The 12,332-nt window shown below is 36.3% G+C and overlaps 1 protein-coding gene across 1 annotated transcript; it reads left to right on the forward strand.

The window, feature by feature from the left end:
• The first annotated feature begins 10,007 nt into the window (after window positions 1–10,007).
• LOC125343697 (suppressor of IKBKE 1-like) lies at window positions 10,008–11,020 on the forward strand. Its single transcript, XM_048336215.1, has one exon. It carries the CDS (start codon window positions 10,008–10,010, stop codon window positions 10,629–10,631), a length of 624 nt encoding a protein of 207 aa, XP_048192172.1. The 3' UTR covers window positions 10,632–11,020.
• Window positions 11,021–12,332: the final 1,312 nt, after the last annotated feature.

The following is a 12,332-nucleotide window of genomic DNA, read 5'->3' on the forward strand; positions in this document are numbered from 1 at the left end:
ACTTGGTTATACTAATAACCAGTGTGCAGAAGATGATTTTCTTCTCTGTTCAATGAATAAACTACCTTTCCCATCCTTCATATGTGAATTTACACAAGCCCATTGTCGTTATCTATCAAATAAAAGGTTTAAGAATTCATTTGACTATAACCTCATATCTTTTATTCATGTATCTAGTCAATGAAAGGAAAACAAAATGTAACATTGCCTTTTATGATATATGAAAGACATCCATTTGAAATACTAATAAAACCCAGCACTAGAGCAAATGACATGTAGCCTAATGTAAAAATCAGTATTCTCCAGAAAACCTGAGGTGCCAAGGTCATTTTAAGGATAGAACAAAAAAGTTCTGAAGTTCTGAACTATAAATATGCCCATTTGATAGCATTTAATGACATTATTTAAAATAATCATCTAAATTTAAGCTTGACCCTAGATGACAGTGTTCATTCTATGTTGCTATTGTCTATCATCATCATTTTTATATTTATTGTCATACTCATTGACAAAGGCACAGAATCTTAAAATTCATTTTGGGAATAATTCTACCTAATTTTTCTAGACAACTTCTTTTACTTATAAATAAAACAAATGGATTCTGTCTGGGTTATAAACATATATATGCACACACAGACACAGACACACACACACAAATATATATATGATGTCATGCAATTTCTCTTTGAGCTATTTAAAATATGGAGAGGCTACTTTGTGTCTTAAGTGGAAGATACAGAAAAGTAAGATAACATTTGTAAGCATGGATAAGTTTCTTCTCTATCTTATTGCATTACTAATAAGACAAAATGTATGTATGTAAATATAATAGTTATGTTATTCTTAGTTAAAAAATTGAATTCGAAAATTAAATTATACTCCTTCATTCCTTCTATATTTATCCATCTATCTGCTTTGCTGAAATCATTTTAGTAAATCTTTGAAAAAAGAAAAAAAAATCAAGAATAATGGTTGATCATTTCTATAGCCAAGGGAGTTGAATGAGTAATTTACAATTCAGTGAAATCCCACTGGGATTAAGCATCAATACTGCTTTGTACCCACGGGTAATTTTCAAGGGCACAGTGAATCACTTCTTGATACTTGCCACCATATATTCATGCCTGTTTTTGTCCTCCTAACCCACACAACCTACAAGGTTGAGCATTTCCTTTCCACAATCTAGTTCTGAAGACATAGGGTCTTCTCCTTCACAATCACTGGTTTATGTTATATTTTTCTTCTCTACCACATATAAGCTCTGAAAAGTCTCTAGTCTTGCTCACTTATCTAATTTGTAATTAGATCCCAAAATGTAGACATTTTCTCAAATATAACATGGTAATACAACCATCTACAGTATCTCGTATCAGATATAGAATTTATATAGCACAGATAGTTTAATTATAAAATCACCTTTACACTAATAATATTACTTACCTAATCTCAAGCTATACTAGTGATTCAAATAATACAAGTATGCATAAAAAAGATGTAATATTTTTGAAAGAATCAACATACATCATTTTTCCATTTTCTAGTGAATTGTGATGAATCGTGCTTTTGGATTATTGAATTAATTTTTTAGAATTTTGGAACTCTTCCATTTTATGTACCATAAATTTCACAAATAAAGATGCTCTCCTAACTACTCTCTAATCCATAGCAACCACGTTTGTTATTAATTTGTAATAAACAATATATATTAGAAATCTGTTAATAAGACAAGCAGGTAGAGCGGAGAACTAATCATGCATCTCTGTTGTCCACATCGTAAGGAATAGGCTACAAGTATATAGTTAACCACAAGCACTTAACTAAGCCTAGAAGATATTTTCAGATTGATAACCATATGGTACATGGATCAACATTTTTTTATTTATTATAATTTATTTATTTATTTTTCATTTTATTATAAAGCATAAGCAAGGTAAGGAGTGCATTTCTTTTTGAACAGTGTTAACCCTTCCCTTGTTTTCTCCCACTTCCCCTCACCACTGACCACCCTCTTAAGTTGTAAAGTTCATTTCCAATATAGTGTGGCTAGTGAGTATCTCTGTTGCATTGGTTCACCCTTTGTCCTACTGTTTCTGTGCTTCCCCTTTCCTTCCCCAAGTGAGAAAAACTTATATAGCTAAATCAAAAACCATGTCCACAGAGAATATGGGGTGGGGGGGGGGAGGAATGAAAGAAAAAAGAAATAACTGCAAACAGTACACTAAGAAAACAAAAAGAAAAACAAAACCCTCTTTTCCATATCATGGAGTTCATTTTGATTAGCATCATTTTATATGGTAATATGTATTTTGATCCTCTGCTAGAACTATCCTAGGTGTATACTAATTATTACAAATGAGGGTAACCATGGAGCCAGTGTTTCTTTGGGTCTGGCTTATTTCAATTAATAGGATTTTTTTTCCCAAGTCTTACCATTTCTCTGTGACTGGGCCAATTTCATTCTTTCTGATGGAGGCATAGAATTTCATTTTGTATATATCACATCTTCTTCTTTTTTTTTTTTTTTTTGGCCAGTCCTGGGCCTTGGACTCAGGGCCTGAGCACTGTCCCTGGCTTCTTTTTGCTCAAGGCTAGCACTCTGCCACTTGAGCCACAGCGCCGCTTCTGGCCGTTTTCTGTATATGTGGTGCTGGGGAATCGAACCTAGGGCCTCATGTATCCGAGGCAGGCACTCTTGCCACTAGGCTATATCCCCAGCCCCATATCACATCTTCTTGATCCATTAATCTACTGAGGGTCATCTGGTTTGATTCCATATCTTAGCTGTGGTTAATAATGATCCAGTTAGTATAGTTATTCTAGTAGCTTTAGTGTGGCCTTGTTTGTGATCATTTGGGTAAATGCCCATGAGTGGTATTGCTGGGTCATAGAGGAGCTCTATGTGTAGTCTTTTGAGGAACCTCCATACTACTTTCCAGAGTGGGTGAACAAGTTTACATTCCCATCAGCAGTGTAGCAGTGTTCTCTTTTGATCACATCCCCTCCAGCATCTGTTATTATTTGTTTTCTTGATAATGGCCATTCTAGTTGGGGTGAAGTAGAATCTCAATATGGTTTTCACTTGCATTTATTTTACTGGACCAACATTTTATAAAGCATACTGCTACAAATAAGTTTCATCAACAACTAGAGTATGGCCTTTTATATTTCTGCAGATTGAATAAAATAATATAAAAATCAATAATGCAATAGATTTTCACAAGAGATAAAATTTACACCAAATTATTATTTCTTAACAAAGATGAGAACACCTAATCAGATGTGGTTCAAAATTCTACATTACAAAGAAGATAAACTGAGACTTGAAGGATAAGAATGCCTTAACCAAGAAGAGAAGGGGAAATAGTCATTCCATAATCAATAAATAAGGAAGAAACTACACATGACTACACCAAGTAATTTCTGTATAAATATTTTGTGTGATGATAGCAAAAATGGTAGGAGAGGAAGCCAGTTAAGAGGCAAAGCCTTTGATCTAATGATTTTTCTTTCCATTGTTTCCAATAAAGAGGAGGAACCACTGAAGAAATTTAAGATCAGAGTAGGCATCATGTTTTCAATTATTCTTTTTAATTGTTATTATAAACATGATGTACAGAAGGGGTACAGTTATATAAGTCAGGTGAAGGCTTCATTTCTTTTTGGAAAATGTCACCTGTTCCCTTGCTCTCTCTCAGTTTTTCCCTCCTGTCCCTAACCACAAGTTATATAGTTCATTTTCAACATAGTCTTCAATGAATACCATTGCTGCATCCATTTCATCCTTTCTCCCTCCGTTTGTGTGTCTCCCCTTATACTGCATTGACATATAAACAAAACATAAAAGAACAAAAACGGATTGAAAACAAAAACAGCAAAAAAAAGAAAAAAAAGCCTCTGGTGTTCAGTTCCTGGAATTCATTTCAATAAATACTATTTTGTATGAACAGATGCACATAAACATTGTGTCTTTCTGTTCCTTCCCTGAGAGTATCATCCTTTGCTCTTCAATTATTCTTTTTATATTTCATATGGAACTATTTTCTGCTTTCAAGAAATATTTACTGAGAGCTAAGGACTGTCTACCATCATTTCACTGATTTTTAAAATGAATAAATGAGACAAAGTTACTTGTCACTTTGATCTTATGAATAGTTTCATAAGAATAAGGAAAAACTAACAGATATCACAAAGTAGGATATCTGAGAATCCAAATATCAAGTTTCAACTACATAGGAGAGCATGTCAGTGAAGCCCTCTCCATTATCCAGGTGCCAGTGGTTCATGCCTGTAATCCTAAACTACTCAGGAGGCTGAGATCTGAAGATAACGATTTGAAGCCAGCCTGGGCAGGAAAGTCTATGTGACTTACCTCCAATTAATAACTAGAAAACTGGAAGTTGAGTTGTGACTCAAAGTGGTAGAGTGCTAGCCTTGAGCAAAAAAAGGTCAGAGAAAAAGCCCAGGCCTTGAGTTCGGGCTGTGGGGGGCAAGAGAGGGAGAGAAGGGGGAGGGAGGAAGGGAGAGAGAGAGAGAGAGTGTGTGTGTGTGTGTGTGACAGAGAGAGGTACCCAGTCTTGTGTCACCCTGCATGACAGCACCAACTCTATGAGGATTAAGAAAAATCTAAAAAATTTTAATAATAGTTAAATGAGAGGCAGAGATGAGGCATTGACAAAAGAAATTAAAATTTCTAGAGCATGTACTTAGTTTAAATGGCATGAAATTGCTAATGAGCAACTAACTGCCTGACATACCACAATGACTTTCATTTTAGTTTATTACACAATTTCCTGTAACATGGAAGCCATATCAATATGAGTACTGCCCAGTGCTGGTGATTTACACTTGCAGTCATACTCATTTAGGATGTTGAGATCTGAGGATTACAGTTTGAAGTCAGTCAAGGGAGAAAGTCTAAGTCTCTTATCTCCAGTAAACCACCAAAAAGCCAGAAGTAGACATATGGCTCAAATGGTACCCAGTAGAGTCTTAGAGTCTCTCTCTTTCTGTCTCTCTCTCTGTCTCTCTCTCTCACACACACACAGATTATTACTTGTATTTTAGTAATAAGTAAACTAAACCTTATTGAAAAAAGTAGCTTGCCTAGAGGCACATTGCTATAAGACGCTATATCAGTCAAGACACAGTAGTGAGTAGTTGGTATACTGAAACAGAATTAACATTAATACAAGGGCTATTTTTGAAGACAATGATAGACATCACAGAGACCAAAGATAATGCTTAATTTATATCAATTGTATAAAATTAACATATATAAAATGGTAGAGGCAAACTTAAAATGGGGAGGCCTTCTAAATTACCTTTGAATTTATTTGATGAAAGACAATTAAAATAAATAATAAAATACCTTACCAGTTACAAAATAAAAATTCAAAACACGTAGTATTATTGTACATTAAATATTATTGGACACGATCCCAAAGAGTGATATTTAATACTTATTACCAGTGAGCAACAGCAATTTTTTCCTTGTTAGCTGGAAAGCATTCAGCCAAATGGTCAACTTTAGATTACAGAGAACATTTCTGACCAATCTAAGATGTATCCAAAAACATTCAACATAAGTCCTTACAATCAATCTATTTGCTACCTATATAGAGAAGAAACTATTTGGAGATTTCCTACAAATTCTCAAGTTCAAAATACAATTAAATCCTTCAAAGACTGTAGGTGGCCATTACACTGAATTCTCAGGATATTTCCTGTGAATTTAAAAAACAGAGTTCTGAAAAATATTTTTTATTCCAAAGATTGTTTTCTCATTTCCATATTTCTTTTTGTTGTTGTTTTTAATTATTGCCAAATTATGTGCAGAGGGGTTACAATTTCATATGTATGGCAATGAGTACATTTCTTATCAAACTGTTGCCTCCTCTCTCATTTTTCTAGCACCTTCTCCACTCCCCAATTCCCTCCCTCCCCCAGTTGTACAGTTGGTTTATAGCATATTGTCTTGTAGGTATAGCTGTTGCATTGGTTTGCCTTTTACCCTTTGTCTCTCCATTTTGATGTCCCTCTTCCCTTCCCTAGTTCCAATGAATGTATATACAATACCCATGGTACCAAAATCAGTTACAGTGACATCAGGGGTAAAACTATGGGGAAGAAAGACAAAAGAAAATGGCATAATTTCACATGGTATGTCGACAATAACAACAACAATGATAAACCACTTATTTCTGTAACTTGGAGTTCATTTCACCTAGCATCATCTTATTTTTTCATATGTGCATAGCTATTGAGCTATTGTGATCTTCTGCTAGGAGTATCCTAGACATGTACTAATGATTACAAATGAGGGAAACCATAGAGTCTGTGTTTCTTTGGGTCTGGCTTACTTCACTTACTATGATTTTTTGCAAGTCTTTACATTTCCTTATGAAGAGGACAATGTCACTGTTTCTAATAGAAGCAGAGAATTCCATTGTGTATATGTACCACATTTTCTCGATCCATTCATCTACTGAGGGGCATCTGGGTTGGTTCCATATTTTAGTAATAGTAAATTGTGCTGCGATGAACATAGTTGTGCTAGTAGCTTTAGTGTGGTCTTGCTTATAATCCTTTGGGTAAATGCCCAAAATCAGGGTTGCTGGGTCATAAGGGAGCTCTTTCTTTAGCCTTTTGAGGAATCTCCACACTGCTTTCCCAAGAGGATGAACAAGTTTACACTCCCACCAACGGTGTAGTAAGATTCCTTTTTGGCCATGTCCCTGCTAACATTTGTTGTTTGTTTTCTTGATAATGGCCATTCTTTCTGGGGTGAGGCGGAATCTCAATATTGTTTTGATTTACATTTCTTTTATGGCCAGTGATAGCATTTCCATATTTCTAATTGTAATTGTGATTGTGTTTTTATTTGCTTTTCAAAGAGAGATTTAGCCAGGCACTAGTAGCTTATGCCTGCAATGCTATTACTCAGGTGGCTATGATCTGAGGATTCAGGTTCAGTCAGTTTAGACAGGAAAGTCTCTGAGACTTTTACCTCCAATTCAGCACCAAAAAAGCCAGAAGTGGAGCTGTGGCTCAAATGTTAGAGTGCTTTGGGCTGGGGATATAGCCTAGTGGCAAGAGTGCCTGCCTCGGATACACGAGGCCCTAGGTTCGATTCCCCAGCACCACATATACAGAAAACGGCCAGAAGCGGCGCTGTGGCTCAAGTGGCAGAGTGATAGCCTTGAGCGGGAAGAAGCCAGGGACAGTGCTCAGGCCCTGAGTCCAAGGCCCAGGACTGGCCAAAAAAAAAAAAAAAATGTTAGAGTGCTAGCCTTGAGCAAAAAAAGCTCACCAGTCCCAAGGCCCCGAGTTCAAACCTCATTACTGGCATACAATAAAAGCAATATAGCCAACTTACTGCATAAATATAAGCATCTTATTGCCATTTCATTCATTAATAGTATTCTTCAGAGTCAATAGAGTACATGTAATGTTGAGTATAATTTTGAGTAAACTTCACAAAATACAAAAATTTGTCTGATCTTATTGTAACAGTCAAATTGTTTATGGTTGAATGAATATTTTCCCCCAGATTATTAAATAATAGTAAATATCAATATTGAGAGGTATTCTTTAGCTGATCCATTTTATTAATTTTTATTGTTAAGAAGTATAACATTGTTCAGCTACTGTTTATTCCCTCTTCTGTACCTAACTCCATGGAAGGAGTATAATTCAGGGTACAGTGATTTTAGAAATGGATTGATGACTTGCTCTGGATAATGCAAAACAGGAAGATGTGATCATGTGAATTCCCAATCATAAACTTAGGAGGCCTCAAAATTTTTATGCTTACTTGTCTAGGACCCTAGAACTCAGAAATATCAGACTTAGAAATATTTTTCCTGGCTATATCTCCTAAATTTAGAGCAAATCTCATGACAAAAACCTGAATTAGAATTGGAGGCTAAAATATAAACTTCCAGATGAGCCACAGACCTGATGCCTGAAAAAGAGCTGCACACACTAGTACACACACCACTATGAGGGTGTAAAATAGCCTATCATTGAGCTTCTGGAATATTCTATAGAAATTTCTGACTGGGAAAAAAGAGGAATTTTGTTGTTGTTGTTGGTCATGGAGCTTGAACTCGGCCTGGGCACTGCTTCTGAGCTCTTCAGCTCAAGGCTAGCACTCTACCATTCGAGTCACAGCACTACTTTTGGTTTTCTGGTGGATAATTGGAAATATGAGTCTCATGGATTTTCCTGACCAGACTGTCTTCGAACCACAGTCCTCAGATCTCAAGCCTCCTGAGTAGCTAGGATTTCAGGCATGAGCCACCGGCTCCTGGCTTGAACTATTTTGTAATTGTTCCTTACAATCAGCATTATTTGATGAAATTCAATACATTGAGTATAAAAAAAATCTTTAGTAAATTTAAAAGAACACTGTACCTGTCATGTGACACTCAATTGCTAGATGATGAGTGAAAAACACATTTACATGTCTTCTTCTCAATTACAGGTTTGGTAAAGTGCTTTAGAGAATTCTATAGATGTAAATAGTGTTCCAACTATGGAAAATAGCGAAACATATTGTTACTAATATAAAGTGCCCTTTTCATATGACAGCACTGAAACTGAATTTGAAAAGTTGTCCTTAAGTGAATTTTACCTCTTTATTGGTCCTTTGTAACATGACACAGTAGCCTTTTAAATTTATTTATTTATTTATTTATTTATTTATTTATTTATTATGGGCCTTGAGCTGGCTCAGCACTCCTTCTACTACTTCAGCTATACTTCCAGATCTGTCTTTTTTTGGTTATTTTAGAGATGGAGTCTTATGAATTTTTCTGCTTCAGCTGACTTTGAACTGTAATCCTTTGGATCTTAGCCTCTGGAGTAGATTGGATTAGGCCTGAACCATCCCACTAGGGCCAGGTTTATTTGATTGGAGATACAGCCTCCCTGTGTCATCTGGGATGTCCTCAAATTCACAATCCTTAGTTTTCTGAATGCTGAGGTTGAAGATAGGCCCCACCATGCCTGATTATTTCCTCTTCCTCCTCTTCTTCCTTCTCCACCTCCTCCTTCTCCTTGTCTTCTTCCTCATTTCTTCTCCTCCTTCTTCTTCTCCTCCTCTTCCTCTCTTTCTTTCTTCCTCCTCCTCCTCCTTCTCCTCCTCTTCCTTCTCCTACTCCTCCTTCTCCTTGTCTTTCTCCTCCTTTCTTCTCCTCCTTCTTTTCCTTCTCCTCCTCCTTCTGCTTCTTCTTCTGTTGCTTCTCCTTCTCCTTCCCCTTCTCATTCTTCTTCTCCTCCTATTCCCTCCCTCTCCCCTCCTCCTCCTCTTTCTCTTCTTTCTCCTCCTCCTTCTCCTCTTCTTTCTCCTCCTCCTTCTCCTCCTTCTTCTTCTCCTTCCTCTTTCTCATTCTCCTCCTCCTCCTCCTCTTTCTCTCCCTTTCCCCTCCTCCTCCTCCTCCTTCTCTTTACTCCTCCTCCTCCTCCTTCTCTTTACTCCTCCTCTCCACCTTCTTCTCTTCATCCCCCTCCTTTCTTCTCCACTCCTCCTCTTCCTCCTGCTCCTCTCCCTCCTCCACCTTCTTTCTTCTTCTCTAATAATTATATAAACTGATAAGGTACAATTGCCTTGAAATATGTGCACATTGTACAATGATCAGCTCTGAACAACTAACATATATATATATATATATATATATATATATATATCACCTTAAACATTTTCAGTTCTTGTTAAGTTATAATATTCTTTACTATTCTCCTCTCAGTTTATATGAGATCATCATTTTCGTATCTTGCATTTCAATGAGATCATATATGAATGAGTTACTATTGCCCTATTCACAATAGCCAGAACATGGAAGCAACTTAAATGGTCATCAATATATGAGGGGAAATTTAAAATGTGGTATATGCATACTAGAATACTATTTGTCCATCAAAAAGGATAGAATCAGGGAACCCTGAGATCGGTTCCGGGAGTTCTGACGTCGGTGAGCTGGGCCGGGCTGTTGTGGTCCGGCGCTATGAGCTGCACCATCGAGAAGATCCTGACAGACGCCAAGACGCTACTGGAGAGGCTGCGGGAGCACGACGCGGCCACGGGGTCCCTGGTGGACCAGTCCGCGGCGCTGCACCAGCGAATGGCCGCCATGCGGGATGAGGGCTCGGCGCTTCCCAACCAGTATCAAGAGGATACATCCGACGTGAAAGACATTGCTAAATACAAACCTCACATTCTGCTGTCCCAAGAGAACACACAGATTAGAGACTTGCAGCAGGAAAATAGAGAGCTGTGGATTTCCCTGGAGGAGCACCAGGATGCTTTAGAACTTAAAATGAGCAAGTACCAGAAGCAGATGCTACAGTTAATGGTTGCTAAGAAAGCAATGGATACAGGACCAGTCCTCAGAGCTCACCAGTCTCACTCTGCAGCAATTGATAGTCAAATTGACAGAATCTGTGAAATGGGAGAAGTGATGCGGAAAGCAGTTCAGGTAGATGATGACCAGTTTTGTAAGGTGCAAGAAAAGCTAGCCCAACTAGAGCTTGAAAATAAGGAACTTCGAGAGTTACTGTCCATCAGCAGTGAGTCTCTTCAGGTCAGAAGGGAGAACTCAGTGGACCTTGCTTCCCAGCCCATCAAATAGTGGATGAAACATGTCTGAAGATTGTCTATCAAGGGAGGAAGGAAGGAAGGGACTGTCTTCCCACTGGAGTACTGTCTGTTCACTGTGTTGCCCTATACTTGATTTCATTTTGCTTCAAAGTATCAGTGGCAATTTAGAGTTCCCGTCAATATTGGCTAGCCACAAAAGTTTTGAAGTGTATTAGTGAGAATCTACAATGAGTCTCACCATTCTTTTATCTGAGAAACAACTCAAATGTTTATTTCTAGGACCTCAATTTATATATTATCTCTAAAGCTGAACATTTTTAGTCATGTTATTTCATATATAATTGTAAAATACACTTATGGGAACTTCTAAGAGATTAACCTTTGTAAATCTGTTTGGCATAAATGTGGATTATTTTGTTGCTTTTGAAAATAAAAAGGATAGAATCATTCCAGTTGCAATGCATTGGTATGTGATTGCTGCAGTAATATTCCCAAAAAGTTTATGGCTTAGAGAAAAATAAATTGATTACCTTATGGTTATATCATTCAGAAATCTCCATTGGGTCCTGCTGAATTTAACATGAAACTGTCAGCAGGGTTGCATTCCTTTCTAGAGTCTCTAAGGAAAATCAATTTTCTTTCTTCTTTCAAATTTTGGAGGCTAGCCCACTTGGATTATGATCTTTTACTTATTTTCCAAATCATAAATATCTCTCAAGTCTATCTTATGCTGCAATCTGTCTGCTTCCCTTTCTGCCTCCCTCTTTCACTTGCAAGAATCTTTATAATTTCTTTGATCCCACCCTAAAGAACCAGGATAAATTCCCTTCTCTAATTTTGTTGATAAGCTACCTTCATTCCACTTGCAATCTTAGCTTTATTTTATAGTATGACCTCACATATTCATGCATTCTAGGACTTAAAACATGAGCATCTTTTTTTGTTTCATTATTATGCCTGCTACCGACGTTATCATTGCAAGTTAACTTGTTACACTCACATATACTGTCATGGTGAGTATTGACATATGTACTTCTGAGACACATGTTTATGCATACATATTGCAATATATTACCTTGATTCACATCATAGACTCACTACTTAGTATTTCCTTACCCATTTTCAAGCTACATAGATTTTAGATAAGACATTAAACTAAGCTTTAATTTGCTTATCTTTATAATTGTGGATAATGTTAGACTATATATCAGTTTTGAGAGGATTTAGTGCAGTTATATCCATAGAAGTCTTAGCAAGTAACAAATGTATTTAATATTAATAAATAATATTAATGACTAATAAATATTTATGGAAATAACACTAAAACATTTGCATACCTTTTATATAGCTAAAGATTATATATTGTATCATTCTTTGACATCATATTGAATAGTGTTTCTGCAGAAACAAATTCAGTTTATGAAGTAAAAAAATGAAGACTATAATATTTACACATTTAATCAACATTTGCTTGAATGATTGCAGGATCAAATCTGAATGCATACTCATTAAAACTACCAATGCTATATTCCATTCACATGCTCCCTAGTTGCTATCAAAACACAAAGCTAATATTAATGTGTTGATAAGCTCAAACTACATTTTATTGATTTGAAAACAAATACAAATAAGATTTTTGAGGTTCTTATTTTGCTTCACTGTAACAGCTCATTCTTCATAGAAAAAAAACTTACTGAAATTCAATTCCAAATTAAACTTTAATTACATTTTC

The sequence above is a fragment of the Perognathus longimembris genome, chromosome 28, assembly GCF_023159225.1.
Source record: "Perognathus longimembris pacificus isolate PPM17 chromosome 28, ASM2315922v1, whole genome shotgun sequence".
In the NCBI taxonomy this organism is placed as follows: Eukaryota; Metazoa; Chordata; class Mammalia; order Rodentia; family Heteromyidae; genus Perognathus; species Perognathus longimembris.